Source organism: Takifugu rubripes, chromosome 1, assembly GCF_901000725.2.
Source record: "Takifugu rubripes chromosome 1, fTakRub1.2, whole genome shotgun sequence".
NCBI classification, from domain to species: Eukaryota; Metazoa; Chordata; class Actinopteri; order Tetraodontiformes; family Tetraodontidae; genus Takifugu; species Takifugu rubripes.
In genome coordinates this window covers 857,415-872,796 of record NC_042285.1, presented here as the reverse complement: position 1 = coordinate 872,796, position 15,382 = coordinate 857,415, and the positions used below count along the sequence as shown (strand labels likewise).

General features: G+C 50.1%; 5 protein-coding genes across 9 annotated transcripts; 2 read left to right on the top strand and 3 right to left on the bottom strand.

The window, feature by feature from the left end:
* Positions 1–70: 70 nt before the first annotated feature.
* Positions 71–3,850, bottom strand: LOC115249917 (uncharacterized). Of its 4 annotated transcripts, none has more exons than XR_003888526.1 (4): positions 3,691–3,850; positions 3,310–3,503; positions 661–2,732; positions 71–563 (listed from the first exon to the last, which is right to left on the bottom strand). XR_003888526.1 is itself a non-coding variant. In XM_029836523.1 (3 exons), exon 3 carries the CDS (start codon positions 2,715–2,717, stop codon positions 753–755), a length of 1,965 nt encoding a protein of 654 aa, XP_029692383.1. In that variant the 5' UTR covers positions 2,718–2,732; positions 3,310–3,503; positions 3,691–3,850; the 3' UTR covers positions 71–752. The 4 variants fall into 4 exon arrangements, 2 of the variants coding, with proteins under 2 accessions (XP_029692383.1, XP_029692388.1); XR_003888528.1 differs by having other exon boundaries at positions 71–560; XM_029836523.1 differs by having other exon boundaries at positions 71–2,732.
* Positions 3,851–4,029: 179 nt separating this feature from the next.
* syt15 (synaptotagmin XV) lies at positions 4,030–6,129 on the top strand. Its single transcript, XM_003978149.3, has 8 exons — positions 4,030–4,164; positions 4,230–4,425; positions 4,525–4,658; positions 4,747–5,039; positions 5,100–5,267; positions 5,338–5,446; positions 5,516–5,698; positions 5,901–6,129. Exons 1-8 carry the CDS (start codon positions 4,158–4,160, stop codon positions 6,038–6,040), a joined length of 1,230 nt encoding a protein of 409 aa, XP_003978198.1. The 5' UTR covers positions 4,030–4,157; the 3' UTR covers positions 6,041–6,129.
* Positions 6,130–6,354: 225 nt separating this feature from the next.
* On the top strand, positions 6,355–8,134 carry nat9 (N-acetyltransferase 9). The gene is made up of 6 exons (XM_003978150.3): positions 6,355–6,564; positions 6,868–6,977; positions 7,090–7,230; positions 7,330–7,389; positions 7,463–7,557; positions 7,644–8,134. Exons 1-6 carry the CDS (start codon positions 6,488–6,490, stop codon positions 7,791–7,793), a joined length of 633 nt encoding a protein of 210 aa, XP_003978199.2. The 5' UTR covers positions 6,355–6,487; the 3' UTR covers positions 7,794–8,134.
* Positions 8,135–8,308: 174 nt separating this feature from the next.
* Positions 8,309–11,622, bottom strand: lrrc59 (leucine rich repeat containing 59). 2 transcript variants are annotated; one of them, XM_003978135.3, is made up of 8 exons: positions 11,458–11,622; positions 11,201–11,310; positions 11,022–11,081; positions 10,666–10,824; positions 10,490–10,594; positions 10,338–10,410; positions 9,705–9,896; positions 8,309–9,199 (listed from the first exon to the last, which is right to left on the bottom strand). In XM_003978135.3, exons 2-8 carry the CDS (start codon positions 11,300–11,302, stop codon positions 8,919–8,921), a joined length of 972 nt encoding a protein of 323 aa, XP_003978184.2. In that variant the 5' UTR covers positions 11,303–11,310; positions 11,458–11,622; the 3' UTR covers positions 8,309–8,918. The 2 variants fall into 2 exon arrangements, with proteins under 2 accessions (XP_003978184.2, XP_011617757.2); XM_011619455.2 differs by having other exon boundaries at positions 8,309–9,202; positions 11,458–11,621.
* Positions 11,623–12,047: 425 nt separating this feature from the next.
* Positions 12,048–15,030, bottom strand: LOC101069938 (5-hydroxytryptamine receptor 3A-like). Its single transcript, XM_029843486.1, has 10 exons — positions 14,894–15,030; positions 14,259–14,416; positions 14,110–14,154; positions 13,915–14,024; positions 13,540–13,709; positions 13,283–13,431; positions 12,953–13,163; positions 12,730–12,828; positions 12,446–12,510; positions 12,048–12,281 (listed from the first exon to the last, which is right to left on the bottom strand). Exons 1-10 carry the CDS (start codon positions 14,928–14,930, stop codon positions 12,048–12,050), a joined length of 1,278 nt encoding a protein of 425 aa, XP_029699346.1. The 5' UTR covers positions 14,931–15,030.
* Positions 15,031–15,382: the final 352 nt, after the last annotated feature.

Sequence of the window (15,382 nt, the reverse complement as noted above, 5' to 3'; positions counted from 1 at the left end):
GCTGCCAGTTTCCACTGATACTGTTAAAAAAGGGGGGTTTTGGGGCGTCCCATCAGCATTTTCATATATAGTACATATAGCATGCGCATAGTGCACCAATATGCACACGGGACAAAGAGAAAACAGACCTGGACACAAACAACAGGTCACATGATGCCTGGGCGACACAGAAGACTTTTACACTTTGGGCAGTTTCCCCCGATGCTGTCGCACCACAACGGGCCTTTTCAATCCAGAGTGGGACATCTCAACGTCTAAGATCTGAGAACAGATCCACTAAAGTGTGAGGGAACGTCCCGCCTGCCCTCCTCAGGTGCGGACACACAACAGGAGCTGCGGTGGAAGCCACTAGTGAGCGCAGCTTTATGTCGGCTGTGAATGAGAGGGAATGTGCCCGCTCATCTGAATGGCAGCGCCGGAATGGTCCAAACCTCGCAGCCGTGGTTCATCAAGGTTACCTGCCGCTCACAACATGTTTGCTGCCAGCCTGTCAACACCTGAGACTTTTGTGGTGCCACAGAATGTCGCTCATCAGTCTTTTATTTGCTGTGTGAACGTATCTGCTGCAGCAAGACAAACACGCAGGTTTTATGAGAGCTAAAACATCTTCAAAATACAATTTTAATGAATGAATGCAGACGTGTGGGCATCTACGCTGACCTGCGGGGAGCAGCCGGAGCCTAAATGTTACCTCCCCTCACTAAATGTTTGTTTTCAGGAGGTTCTTGAGATGCTCCCCAGATCGGAACTGTTCAGTCATCGAGCTTCCTGGAGCCTAAACACCACCTGGGCCTCCTCAGGGACCGGATCACGCTCCTCTTGCGGTTCTGCGTGCTCCCCTGTGAGGGTGACCCCGGAGGACTGCTGCCCTCCGGCTCCTCCGTCCTGGCGTCTGACTCCGATCTGCTTAATCTGGGATCAGTTTCTGGTTCTCCCTCCTCCTTAGCTCCGCCCCCTTTGTCCATTTTCCTTCCTCCGTCTGGGCTCTGCTCACCTTTGGGCTCAGCTGCTTCTCTATTCACACCGGAGGGATTTCTGTGGTCAGGGGACTCGACCACGTTTGATTTAGCTGGAGGCGTTGGTGCTTTTTTCTTCGTTGAGGCCCGTTTTACCGTTTGGTTGCTACTCAGGACCTCCAAATGTTTCTGGATCGCGGTGCTCAGATCTTGTGGGTCTGGAGATGCTCCGTGAATGTCCCACGTCATCCCGTCCTCGTCCCACTGCACCTGCTTCATGCTGCCTCTCCTCACGTCCTCCTTCTCCTCGCCCTGGTTCTTCAGGCAGGACCTCCTCCTGTCTGGATGGTGTAAAGTTTCCTCCGTCTGCTCTTCTTCATGTTTCTCCTCCTCCTCCTCTTCGCTGCTGATGGGGAACATGCTCGAGGACGGAGACACCAGATTCGAATTTGAACCCACTGAGGACTTCAGGTTGAGCCTTGATCCAGGCGGTGAACCCAAAAGGGAGTGCGACCCCATGTTGGAGGTGGACATGATCTTCCTGAGCCCCCACAATGACCCAGCAGGAGTCATGGTCTGCACCGCCACGTCCACCAGGTGTGGCTGTGAAGTCATGGTGCCTTCTTCTCTAAACTCGTCACCCTTGGGAGCCTTTGAGATGCTCTCTTTGGTGCTCATGTCGCATCTGCACCACTTTCTCAACTGGGAGTCACTCACAGAACAAACCAGGGGGGCTCTAGAACTTTGGGTCATCCAACAGCTTCGCGCTGGTTCCCACGCTACCTCACCGTAGCTGTCGGAGGGGAACGATTCATTCTTGTTCGCCGGAGAATTCGGCATCAAATCACCGGAGTTTTCCAGCACTTTTCCAGCACTTTCCACGATCTCGGAGCTTTCGGGACGGTGCGGCGCTGCAGCATCAGCGAGGCTTCTGCTGTCCGATGCATCTGCTAAGCTGGTCGAGGACAGAATAGGGGAAGGGAAGGTAAAAGACTCTAGATTATTATTGTCCAGGAAGCCGTCGTCCTCTGTGCTGGCGAGCTGAAGGACACTGGGGGAGTTGGACATCGGTGGGGGGGGCGTGGAAGCCTGATGGGGAGACACCGGTGGTGAAGACGCAGGTGAAGAAAAGTCCTTCTGTTGACCCGGGCTCAGAATTAATGGTGAAGAAGTTAACAGAACTTCAGGAAGTAAATTAGGCGTCTGCAGGGGTGAAGGGGGGGACGGAGGTTTGGTGGAGGGAGACATGGGACTGGACACGAGGGAGTCGGCAGCAGCAGAAAACGGGGTCTCCTGGGGGAGGCCGCAGCGGTGCGGCGTCGCGTCGCGCCCCACAACGGTGTCCGGCGTGCTGCTGCGGCTGTGCGTGCCGCTGCTACCTTGGCTCCACCGGTGCACGTTGGCGATCCAACGCTCGCTGAGGACCGGCGAGGTGTTCACGTCTAGAGTTTGGGCCGTCGGGGGCACGTGGTGGCTGTTGGTGACGTTCACGTGCTGCCACATGTGGGGGGGCAGCTGCTTGAGCGCCACCAAGTGGCTCTCGGGGTGCGTGTTGGTGCTGGAGCTGCGTCTCAGGTCCATTGTGGTCCACGCCGGGTCCCTCTTGTGTGGCGGCCCGGTGGCCATCACCACATCCATGGAGCTGCGGGAGAGGGAGAAGATGGGCGCGCCGTCGTCCTCGTCCTCCACACCCACCGTCCTCACGTCACTGGAGCCCGAGCACACGGACTGGTAACTCTCCGACTGAGGACGTCTCGCCATGGCAACAGCGCGGCCCTGAAAGAAAGACGCGTGGTTTATCCTGACACCCGTCGGTGACACACGAGACCTCGACCGGGCCTTCGCACAGCCCGGATCCAAAGCCACAGAACCGTGTCCCCGTGTCCTCCACCGCCAGAACCAAGCTGTCACAGGCACCACAGGACGAAGAGCCCGTCCACACGGCGTGCATCAACCCGTCCCCCGCTGACCGGCACCCAACCCGGCCAGCACACACACACATGCACGCACATCGAGGGGAATTTCCAGATTAGCCTAACGGGATTACAGCATCCAGATTATTTGATTGTTAAGGCGGCGCAGATTAATCATTGAGATTAAGAGAGCGTTCGTTTGGGCTTTGGTTGAGTGGACAAAAGAACCAACAATCAAACAATAAAGACAGACATAGTGTGTGTGTGTGTGTGTGTGTGTGTGTGTGTCTGTGTGCGTGTGTGTGTGTGTGTGTGTGTGTGTGTGTGTGTGTGTGTGTGTGAGATCTTCTTGAATTTGAAACATTTTGGTTCCAACTCAACCTTGAAGTGGGAACATTAGTAAATCTGAAGCAAACGTTTGAGATTAAACCTCATTTTACCTGTGAGTCCTCCCTCGTGTCCCCTGCAGGCCTCCCACACAACAGCCTCCTCTTCCTCCTCCTCCTCCTCCCTCACGTCTCTTTGGCTCCGCTGTGGTTTTGTCTTTGACTTGCTCTTCTCTCTTACCTGGACGTCGCCTAAACTGGACATCTGTGTGAAGACAAAGAGCTGTCCTGGTGGATGTTGGGGGTGTCTGAGGGCAAACGTATGAAGAAGCACTTCCCTTTAGCTCAGGGGATTAGCTGTCATCTCATTAGCCTCCATCCAATCTCTGTAAGGTGTGTGTGCGCGTGCGTGTGTGTGTCAGTGGGCGGCTGAGCTGAATTTCCATTTTGATTCTGAGTTGAGATCAGATTGGTGTCAAGTCATAATATACTTACACTTGAGGAAAAGGATCAGGCTTTTTAAAGACGTGGAGGACAGAAATAAGCCGAGTCAGCATCGCTTTAACTAGACCTGCGTAACCAGATCTGTATATCAGGACGTTAACGTGTCCTCAATATGTGCTGCTGCTCCGCGTCATGGGTCGTGGGTCGTGGGTCGTGGGTCGTGGGTCGTGGGTCGTGGGTCGTGGGTCGTGGGTCGTGGGTCAGAGTGCAGCTCTGCCACCATTAATGGTGGAACGCCATCAGATTCAATGGTTTAGTCAGCCCAGGTCGTACGTTCACGCCGCTGTGCGTCTCCACATTTACCGCTCTGCCCCTTTAAAGCCCGAGTTCACGCCAACAGCCCAAATGCAAGATAACGGCACGTAGGAGGTGGGAATGAGGCAGCTGTGCTGCTGGGCTGCTGCAGCTGGGTCAGGATCGAGAGGAGACCCAGTTCTGTTGCTGCGTCGGCTGAAGAGATGACAGGTAGGCCGTGAACCAACACTGAACATCTGCTGATGCTCCTGCTGGTAACATGTTTGCTGGTCCAGACCAGGCGGTTCTGTTGGCTGCAGGACTGTCTGCGGGTCTCCTGGTCCTGCTGCTGCTGGGCCTGGCCGTGTACCGCCTGTTGAAGCAGCAGCAGCAGAAGTGTCAGAGTCAGTACGAGGAGCTGCCCTCCACACGGCCTTCAGCCCCGGGACCTTCTGCTCCGGTTATTCCGGTGTCTCAGAACTCCTGGGCCACGTTAGTATCACAAACAAACCAATGCAGGGGTCAAATTGCTTTAAAAGCACGTTGAAATGAGACGGGGAATAACGAGTGATCCGGCGACCTGTGTGACAGGCCCAGAGAGATCCCGTTCCAGCTGCCTCCTCGCTGCCCAACACAACCTGAGTGGAGCCGGACCGAAGGGGAGGAGAGAAAGATGGAGGCCCAGAAGGACCTCCTGGCCCCCCGGGGCTCGCTCTCAGTAAGCGGTAGGTTGTTGTGCTTCTTCTGACGCTTCCACTGCACTGGCCTCACATTTAAACCAGCGTTGCTAAGGAACAACCCTGTTTTGATCAGGGTGGTACCCAGTGGGGACGGTGTTGGCCGGCCTGTACTCTGACCCCCCCCTGAACGAGGTGATGGCGCCACCGCCGGGCATGGCCCCCCGCCTCTGCTTCTCCGTCGAGTACCGCCACAGCTCCGAGCAGCTCGTGGTGTCCCTGCTCCGCCTGAGCAACCTCCCTCCCCGCTTCCATGGCAACGTGACGCTGGCGGAGCTCCGGCTCCTCCCTGATGACCGGAGGTCACGCCAGGCCAAGGCCCGGGGCACGGGGCCCGACCCGGAGTTCAACAACTTGTTCATCTTCCAGGTGAGCTTTGCAGAAAGGTTCTAAAGAACACTTGTGTTTATCGGGACTGGTTCCTGGCAGGTGTCGGCCGTGCGCGTGCCTCGTAGCACCCTGAGCGTGTGCGTGCTGAGCACGGAGCAGGACGGAAGACGACGCGCTGTCGGCCGGATCCTGTTTCCTTTGGAGGGAGAGCTGGGTCAGGCCGGCCGGGTGCTCTGGAGGGACCTGGAGACAGAAGGGGACACACAGGTACCCACAGGAGCCCTGCTGATGTTTCCACCTGGTCAGAAGCCATTCCAACACCTGTGATCTCGCCCAGTGTTCAGACCTGGGGGACGTGCAGATATCTTTATGCTACAGTCCAGCTCTGCAGCGTCTCTCCGTGGTGGTGCTGAGGGCCCGAGGCCTGCAGCTGCTCCCAGACGCAGGCATGTCGACCCTCCGCCGTCTCCGCCATTGCTATAATAGCTATAATATAGGGCGTGTGTGTTGGGCAGGTGTGTGCGTCCAGGTGAGCCTGCAGATCCACTCTCAGGTGGTGAAGAGCAAACGCAGCTGTGTGGTGAAAGGTGAAAGCGAGCCGTCGTTCAGCCACAGGACGACCTTCAAACTGCGCCCGCAGCACCTGGAGGAGGCCTGTCTGAGGGTTGAGCTGCAGCAGCCCAGCAGCGTCCACTCAGGTGGAACACTTATTTCATTAGATTTTTTATGGAATGAACCCCGTTGGTATCATCCATTTATCATCAAAACTGAGAGGCTGACTGGCAGTTTTAACTATCATGGAGAGAAGCTCGGCGACAAGCTAAAAGCAACAGTTTGGTGGTTCATTTTGGCTGCTAAAAGAGAGGAATGTAACCTTTTTTTTGGCATTGTTCCTCCCAGAACCTCCACCGATACTGGGCATGCTGGTGTTGGGCCCCTTCATGTACGCCAGGGGCCCACAGCTACAGCACTGGATGGACATGGTCAGCTCGCCACAGGACGCCATCAAACGGTGGCATGGACTGGGAAGGGCCTCATAAGATCGTGACGCAATGCTTGTAGTACATGTGCACAGTTTGAAATAATACATTTACAATTACATGCGTGACGTTCTGTGTTTTGTAAGATTATTGTGTTTGAGTATATTTTACCACGTGTTCTAATATGTAACCTTTTCATCATTAGCCTTTATTCAAATCAACTGATTAACTGTCACTTCTAACAGTCAATGTTTTCTGAACATTCACAAATTTTTTACGATTGATTTGTGTAGTTAAAACTTTTATTGATCGTATTTCATTTTTATTGATCAGGCGTTATTCTGGTGACTGACCAGCAGGGGGCGACGCGCGCCGCCCTGTCAGTCCGCGCTGCAGTAATTTAGAGCCGCGAGTGTAAAACAGGAAGTAGATCTCAGATATGGACAAGTCATGTGGAATCTTTTTATTTTTTAACGTTTATTTGAGATTTAATACCCCATTTTCGTCATGAAGATAAACGAGAACACGTTGCTGGAGGGACAAAAAGTCGTACTGGTTCCTTACAACAAAAACCACGTTCCCAGGTAACAGCTGACAGAATCAGTCTGTCGATTATTATTCATTGCCAGGAATAATAAAGTGCCCTTTATTTTAGAGCAACTGACAAAAACAGAGTGACTTAGAGGCTGACTTTATTGAAGTGAAGTATGACAAAGGGGCTGAGACAAGAAAATAAAGGCAGGATTAATCCTGGATAGAAATGGGTTCCAGCGATTAAGAATATAACATATACAGTTCTAACTTGGGAGTTTGTACCGCTAAGAACAAACCTGCTGGAGGTGGGTTAAACGCACGGCCTTTGTCTGGGCTTTTCCCTGTTTTTGCAGGTATCATGAGTGGATGAAGAGTCCTGAGCTGCAGCAGCTGACAGCGTCGGAGCCGCTCACGCTGGAGCAGGAGTACCTGATGCAGCAGAGCTGGAGACAGGACGACGACAGTGAGCCTCACCTGTTCCCTTCACGCACCATGGTCCAGCTTCTCCCTCAGTCCACGTTGCTTCTGTATATTTATTCTCTAACACCACCAGACGTGTGTAAAATATGTTTTAGAGTGCACCTTCATCGTCTTGGATAAGCAGCGGTGGGCCGACGCCAGCGTAGACGAGGACCAGTGCATGGTGGGAGACGTGAACATCTTCCTGACCGACCCCACAGAGCCGTCCTTGGCTGAGCTGGAGATCATGATCGCAGGTCATGATCGCTGTTTCCATGGCAACTCCACTCCTCTACTTGAACTCTAACGTTCAGGGAACTGGTTCTGATTTCTTGAAGTTTCCTTTACACACTCAGAGCCCAGCTACAGAGGCAAAGGCATCGGGAAAGAAGTGGCACGCATGATGATGTTGTATGGTAACGATTGTTGTTGTTGTTGTTGTAATGCTCAGCTTAAAGCCGGTGTTTTATCACGGTTTCCTTCTGTTAGGAGTCAACAAACTCGGCGTTAAAAAGTTCCAAGTGAAAATTGGCCTGAACAACGAGATCAGCATCACCATGTTCAAGAAACTCCGGTTCCAGGAGGTACGACTGTCACACGTCCGCGATCGTGGCCGATGTAGGCGCCAAACAGGACCTCGTCCGTGTGTGTGTGTGTGTGTGTGTGACAGGTGTCAGTGTGTCAGGTGTTCAAAGAAGTGACGCTGGAGCTGGCGGCGGACGAGAGTTTTACCACGAGGCTGCGGGACGACGGCTGCGTTGTGAAGGAGAGAGACTACAGACAGACGCGCAGCAGCAGGCAGCCGCCGTGTTCAGAGTGAAGCCTCTCGGACTTTACTGACTTCTGGGGTCCAAAATCAAGCGTGGATCAGAGAAACACCCCGACATCAGAACCATTTTCAGGTTTGGATGCCTTTGACCTCTTCTGTTTCTAAAGCCCAATATTGACAGTGGTTATGGACAACTGGACACGTGCAGCCTGTGTTTTTAGATGTCTGATCCAGTTGGACATTAAGTATGAATCCAGCAACAAGGATACGTCTCAAATTGCCCGTAATTGCTGCATTAGTCTCCCGCGTTGCTCGTTTTCTCACCGGGCAGCCAAATCCAATCAATGCAGGAGCTTTATTTAATAAAATCGACCGCCAATGTGGTTTTGTAACCTTTTAGTGCGTCATTTATTCCATATCCAGTGTCTGATCTTGTAATTAAATCATCACAACATGATTTTCCTCCTCATGTTAGTGGCAGAATCAGCTGATGTGGATCCTGTAACACACGGCCGTTTAGAGTTTAGACTGAATTTCAACAGTTTTGTCTCATCCAAACACAAATGTCCAGTTTAGTCTTTTTAATGGAGGTAAAACAAGCCGCACAGATTCTGGATTCTTTTAAGGCCGAGACATTAAAAATAATTACAATGTATGACAGGTTTTCAGTGAGAATCAACTAAAAAGAAACATGCAGACAGTGATCACGATGTTTACGATGTTGACCCGAAACAGGACAATTTAATCTGGTGGTCAGTAATAAAACGAGCCAAGCTAAATCTTTGGGATTCCTCTCATCTAAATGAGGAGATATTCCTGTTTAATCACTCTTCAGAGACGTCAGAGGCCACAGTTGAATGAGATCTACATTCACACATCTGCCAACACTCAACAGCTGTGATGGACCGGGACGCTTTGGACCGGGACCGTCCACCCAGGGACGGATTCACCGGCAAAACACAGCAGGCGGAAGAACGTTTCAGATGAGGTTGCTGTAAAAACTATGGGCTGTAGTACAAAGAGCGACAATTCCATAGGAATTTAAGATGATTTCAACAACTGGCTCCTCCCTCCATCATCCGTGACATCATCACCTCAGTCACACCTTCGGGCTTCAGAAAAAGCACCTCCGCCCGGACGGGAACATCTGTGAAACCCGCTCTGGAAACAGTTGCTTTAGTTTTTAGACGCTTGGCTGGATTCAAGAAAGTCCCTCAGCGCTGCTGACAAGCTCTGCACCAGCCGCCGTAGCGCGTCCTGCTGTTCCCCCGCCCACAGGAGGCCGTTGTCCACGGCGACGGTGACTGGCACGCACATGGCTTCCTTCTTCATGTCGGTCAGGTGGCAGACGGCAGCGACTCCAGCCAGGCCCAGCAGCAGCAGGAGCAGCAGCCTGAACACCAGGCGCAGGAAGGACCGCCGGGGTTTCAGCGGCGACTCCACCGGCACCTTTTTACCTGCTGGGAAGTCGTGAATCATGTTGGGTTGAGTGGACGGAGCGGGCAAATCCAGATGTTTCAGGTGCAGCATCATTCTAATACATGACCTGAGCAAAACTAGCCAACACATACAGCTCACAGGATTGGTTCCTGGTACTTTTGGGTTGGGGCCCAAGGTGCTGGCGGCCATGGGGAACAGTCTCCATGACAACAGGGATGATTTAGCTCTTCCCTGAAACTGGACTACATTTCCCACGTGTCTCTGCTTCATGTTAAACTTCCGTTTTGAATTCCCTCCAACAGATTCTTTTCAAAATTAAAATATGTAAAGTGGAACCACACCCAGCCCATAAACCCTAACCATCCACTTTCTGCACTGTTGCTATGGCAACTGGCCGCTTTAATGGGGTATCATTTCCAGTAGGAAACCAGCTCAGAACAGATCGAACAGAGATGAGGTCAGTGGCAGAAAAGTGGCATTAATATCAAAAACTGATTTACAGCAGACAAACGAGACTCCCACCTGCCGCCTGCGCCTTCTTTTTCTTCTTCTCCTCACTCTTCTTCTTCTGCTGCTCCCTGGCAGCCAAGGCCTCCATCTGAGCGTTGTACTCCTTCCTCCTCTTCTCCTTCTCTTCGGCCTTCTCCCGTTTGCGGGCCTCCTTCTCTCTGGCCTCTCGCTCTCGCTGCTTCGCCTCCTTCTTCTTCTCGATCTCTGAGACGTTGCACATGAACGGCGTGAATGATGTGGAAAGAAACACAATATTCAGCGTATCGTTCAAAGTAGGAGTAGAATGTATAATTTGATGAGGGGAAAAAATACAATTTTCATCCTCTTAAATTTTGTTTAAACACACGAGAACCTAAAATCAGATCAAATGTGAAATAAGTAAAGATGAAAACAGCATAAATGTCTTCTTATTGTGATGTTTGCAGGGTTATTACGCTACAGAGTCGGCTTATATCTAATGTGTGTTTAGTGGGCCTCCGTGTTAGATTAATTAGTGTAATGTTCCACTTGAGTTGGATCAATAATCATCATCTTGCTCCATCGTTGATGAGGCTCTCTACACACACACTTACAGCACTTTTCCATCCCCACTGCTCAAAAACCCAGAAATGATGTCAATTAGTAAAAAGTGATTGTGGTGTCCACCTTTCTCCCTTAAAAGCCGTTTCTCTCGTGCACGATCAGCGTCCTCCTGGATCACCCGCATGTGCTGTAGAACCTGGGAGAAACAGCCAATCAGCATTTGGCCCGTTCTTTCAAAGAATCCCGTTTATTGGCGTCTTCCCTCCCGTTCTCACCCTGGATGCACACTGTTTGCACTGCTTCTCATCCAGACAGTCTCCTGCTGCTTTGGCCAGGTTGGGCTCCAGGGGGTTATCCTTCAGATCCAACCACCTCAGGTTCTGAAAGCAACGCCAGAGAAGTGGCGTTAATCTCAGGTACACGCGACTGCCCCACGCCGTCTGAAACCAACCCTGAGCTGGGAGAAGCTGACAGGCAGCAGGGTCAGCTTGTTGTTGTACAGGTCCAGATGCTGAAGGCTGGTCAGGTTTCCCAGGTCATCTGGCAGACAGGTGAGCTGGTTCTTACTCAGATCCACCTTCACCAGGTGAGTCAGGTTGCAAAACTCTGGCTGTGTGAAGCCAAAGAAAAAGGTAAAGATTAAATCTGCTGCAATCAGAAGGCATTTATCCTTCCACCAGAAGTGGCGGAGCAGAGACGGTACCGGTACCACAGATGGCACCTTTATGCTCCATCATAACTGAGCAGCACCGACGCAGAGGGGTCAAGTGATGCGTTTGAGGTCAGTAGGATTTTCTTGGTACTTACAGGAAGGGAGGCGATATTGTTGCAAGACAAGTCCAACACAGTTGCTTTCGTGAATGAAGCCTGTTGGAATAGACGTTAAACACGAGCAGCTTCGTTAGTGGGCCACTTGTAAGGCCAATTTCAAAGAGTTTAGTAGCGTTTTAGCGCGTCTGTCCGAGCGAACATGCAGTCGAACTTACCAGCTCCCTGACCGGCACCTCGCTGAGGTTACACAGACTCAGGTCCATTTCATTATCGTTGATTTTATCCTTCAGGTTCAACACCTTGCTGTTCTTGCTCATTTTGACGTCTGACAGACAAAGTTGACGAGAAGGAACAAACCAATGTGAGTTCTGAACACATCTCCCCGGTTTAAAACGCACCCGCAGACACTTCTAACCAGCAGAATATGTGTATTAAAAAACATAAAGCGCAACCTTTGACGTGATCCACTCACCTGTTACAAAGGCCGATTTCTAATTAAACAGGAGAAGACGAAAAAACGTGACCCCGCTCATAAATCTGGAAAAGTTAACTGTTTTTATCTGTAGTTTGGGCAGCGATGACCGCCTCAATGAAAATCCACGTCACTGATTGAGCCAGTGCGTTGACGGTTGCGCGACGAGCGCCCCCTGTAGTACCGGCAGACGCATTACACCCGGATACATGGCGTCGACGCCGGCGAGCAATAAAACCTAATAAACTGGAGATAATTGGTTCAAACAAAGTTTTTAATCAGATTCTAAAGTGCCTTTAAAGCAATATACATTGTATATAAATAAAAGATAGGTCTTTTCTATTCATGTTTGCGACCAGAACACGACTGAGGGGGCCCATTAAATTTAATTTCATGACTCATGAAAATTATCATTCTCAATATATTGCACACAAAACAGAATAATAACGTGGAATACATTATTGAACTCTTTCATGCATATTTTTGCTGACATTTACATCTGCACCATCTACTCGTGAAACACATAAAAGCTGTGTTTTGGGTTGTTCTGCAGAGCACTGATGACCGTCAGTAACTTTGATGATGCACTATTATTCTTTTGCAGTCCAAGTGAAAAAAATCCAAGCCAAAAACACAATAACAGCTATAAGATAGAAGACAAAGAAAAATGTGTTGATTGTTTTAGTCACTCTTTTCCAGTTGGCCGGCTTCTCCTCCGCTTTAGTGACGTCGAGGCTCCGAGTCAGTGTGTTTAAAAATGTGCTGAGCTTCTGTGACAGTTGTTCATCATCACAAGGCTCCTCCATCACACGGCCGCTGTTCCCCTGCAGAATATGGTCATGGACTTCAGAACTTTGTTGACAGTGTAGTATTTACACGTGATGTATTTACATCTGTTTTAGCCACATATGATTGATGGAGATGCATCAACTAACAGGTTTCTTAACATGTTAAGAAAGAGCAAAAATCAAAGTAAAACAGTCCAAACCTTTGATGGATCAGCTGGTGTTTCATCAGGAGACACATCACAGACGGGCGCAGCTGCTTTAACGTCTGAAAGTAGAAATTACGTAAAGCTTCTTAATGCTGCATCTAAACACCAGCGTGTAGCAGCAGATAGTTTAAGGAGAAGTATGTGTTTGTAGGAGGCCCCATTTAGAAAAACAGAATTATGAAGCGTAGTGGAGGTTAGAAGTTACACTTCTCTGCATATCTGGAATATGCACAACTTCCTGTTTGCTGCGTGTAAACCATCTGCTGTTCAGTCTTTACCTTCTGGAGGTCCATCGTCTTTCTCCATCAGGTACATCACCAGAATGGTCTCCAGGAGGCTCAGCATCATCAAACCAAAGATGCCAATACAGTAGACGACTGAAGGGGGAACGACACAATCATGTGCAGGAAGTGCCCTCAACAACGTCACCTTTTATCAGTTAGGAAGCATTTTAACCAGACTCCGAATTAAAAGCGGCCTGGCAGCCTTCTGGTGCTCTACCTATGAGTGGGATCTGGTCTGATGATGAGGGAAGGATTTCATTCAGAAGAAGCTGCATCACGGTGACGGCCAGCAGCACGGTGACCTTGAAGCCGAGCTTCTCGCCCTCTCGTTCTGAGATAAAGAAGGACGCGATATCCAGGCTCAGGAGGAACAGGATGGGCAGCAAGAAGTTGACAATGTAGAGGAGAGACTGCCTCTTCATGGTGATCTGCCAGATGATATAAGCCTGGTTGAACCGTTGAAGTGTGCTATAGAACCAGAGTAGCTCAGGCTGTTTCACATGCACTCAGGGTCTCCAGGGTGGGGGCTACATGCATAGATACTCACAGTATAGATTAGCATGTCTTGCTTGAGGTCGAACATGTCGACAGTCTTGTTGGTGACGGTCATACTGACAAAGAGCCATTCGTATTGGCTCCTCATTGTCATGTCTGAGGTCTTGGAGGAGCAGGGAGAGTGAAGCTGTATTTCTTTGACTGGTGTGAGGGGAAAACCACAACAACAGGACAAAGATGGATCGTTGCCTTCTTTAGCTCACGCATTAATGTCTGAAAAGTGAAGAACTTGATGGTTTGCAGGCTGACCCGAATGTATAACAGACTTGAAGGAGAGGTTGCACGTCTGGTGGTCAAAGGGGAACTTGTGGATTTGGATCCTGCAGGTGCTGACCAACATGTGGTCATTCTGAACTCTGACCAAACCGTCACTGTGGATACTCAAGTGGGGACTTGGGGGAGCTTTGTCCTTTTCTGTCCTGCGTGGTAACACATGAAGATATACGCGTACACAGGCTGGCTTACAGTGCGCAAACTCATTACGGAAGTATCTACACTGCCCCCTGGTGGCAGACCGAGGAAACACTCAGAATTACCGCCCCTCCGTGAAGAAATGCTGCTTTTCACAATAAAACAGGATTTAATCAGGAAAGAGTTCTTGTGGAAAAGTGGATTTACACTTACATTTCCTCAATTGTTAAATCTGGTTTCCACAAGACATCAGTAGGAAGTGAAACCGTCTCAATGCCGCAAAAATCATCTGGATCCCATCGAATGTATTGATTCTGCCAACGCTACAGTTAAACCGGGACTTCAGATAAACCTTCATTCGACAAAATTATCTCGTTCAGAAGAATGTGATTCGAATGTGAAACTCACCATATCGATCCAAACGTAAGGAACAAACGTCTGTGCGATCTCTATCTGTAAAGATGTGGATCAATAGGAGTCCCATGTAAGACAGGCGAGGGAGCTGAGACCAGTGTTTGGACCATTCACAGGGATATTTAGACCTTTAACAGCCTCACCACGTCTAGAATGGCGTACAGCAGCAGCTCCACGGACACCACAGTGGGCTGCTGATAGTCCTTCACGGGCCGGGTCATGAAGAACAGCTCGTTGCTTTTGGTCAGGTTCAGGTAGTTTAAAACGTCCTGGTAGCTGCACAACCTCCCCCCATCAGCAGCTGGAAACAGTGATGACAGTCAGAGTTCATGAAAGCTCACGTTTGTGGAGAAACTGTCACATACGTGCAACTCTGAGCACATCATTGCGTGCACGCTACACTATAAGCAGTTCTTTAACCCTCCTCTTATCTCTGGCGTTCAACAGCTTTACGTAGCAGGACATTTTTAAAACTCCATCAACATTCTGCATCTGTTACTCGTGCACTAAACTTTATCTGACGTGCACCTTTAACAACACTCTCAACAACCATCCCAACAAGGAGGCTGAACAGATTTTTAAGTGTGTCTCAGCTGTCCGGAAACGCAGCGACGAAGCTGCAATAAACCCTCGTGCTGCTCCTCTTCGAGTCCTTTTCAATTAGTTTCAGCTCATGTTTCATCAGATTATCACAAGCTATGAAAACAGCTCTCAGCTTCCCGTTTGCTATTAAATTATACAAATAGGAGAAAGAAATCGAGAATGAGCAAAATCTTACCTCTAAAAAGGAGCAACAAAAGAAGCCCTGAACGCATCGTAATTCCAGTTCAAATGAAAAGCTGCTCCTGGTTCTGCTCCTGGTTCTGCTCCTGGTTCTGCTGCTGGTTCTGCCCCTGGTTCTGCTCCTGGTTCTGCTCCTGGTTCTGCTGCTGCTCCTGGGTCCTCTGTGTGTTGGGAGTGTTTTGATAATTACAGCTAAATGGTGTCTTCCTCTCAGCGCCAGGCTGGGCTGGTTGTAGAGGGGTGGGGGGGTGGGGTGGGGGGGTCGTGGCAGCATGGTTGCCAGGGTTGTTTTTCCTCCAAATATTGTTCCATTCTCACCATTTGACTATTTAAGTGCTTATGAAAATGTCTGCCGTTGACCTCTGATGTATTTGGGTGAAAGGTCGAGGTCCCCGCTGCCTCCAGCTTGATGAAGAAGGGACTTTTCTCGCTGACTAAATTCAGCAGACTTAAGCTTATTTTTGGTGCCCTGCTGTCCCGTCTG

Coding starts and splice junctions, on each gene's coding strand:
- LOC115249917 (XM_029836528.1), bottom strand. CDS start 2,717: ATGGCGAGACGTCCTCAGTCGGAGAGTTACCAGTCCGTGTGCTCGGGC.
- LOC101069938 (XM_029843486.1), bottom strand. CDS start 14,930: ATGCGTTCAGGGCTTCTTTTGTTGCTCCTTTTTAGAG. Junction 14,417..14,893: donor TTTGTTGCTCCTTTTTAGAG/GTAAGATTTTGC, acceptor CACTGTTTCCAG/CTGCTGATGGGGGGAGGTTG. Junction 12,511..12,729: donor AGACGATGGACCTCCAGAAG/GTAAAGACTGAA, acceptor TTCTACTTTCAG/ACGTTAAAGCAGCTGCGCCC.
- lrrc59 (XM_011619455.2), bottom strand. CDS start 11,302: ATGAGCAAGAACAGCAAGGTGTTGAACCTGAAGGATAAAATCAACGAT. Junction 10,825..11,021: donor ACAATATCGCCTCCCTTCCT/GTAAGTACCAAG, acceptor GGCTTCACACAG/CCAGAGTTTTGCAACCTGAC. Junction 10,595..10,665: donor TCAGCTTCTCCCAGCTCAGG/GTTGGTTTCAGA, acceptor CGTTGCTTTCAG/AACCTGAGGTGGTTGGATCT.
- syt15 (XM_003978149.3), top strand. Junction 4,426..4,524: donor TCTCAGAACTCCTGGGCCAC/GTTAGTATCACA, acceptor CCTGTGTGACAG/GCCCAGAGAGATCCCGTTCC. Junction 5,268..5,337: donor AGACAGAAGGGGACACACAG/GTACCCACAGGA, acceptor GATCTCGCCCAG/TGTTCAGACCTGGGGGACGT.
- nat9 (XM_003978150.3), top strand. CDS start 6,488: ATGAAGATAAACGAGAACACGTTGCTGGAGGGACAAAAAGTCGTACTG. Junction 6,565..6,867: donor AACAAAAACCACGTTCCCAG/GTAACAGCTGAC, acceptor CTGTTTTTGCAG/GTATCATGAGTGGATGAAGA. Junction 7,390..7,462: donor ACGCATGATGATGTTGTATG/GTAACGATTGTT, acceptor TCCTTCTGTTAG/GAGTCAACAAACTCGGCGTT.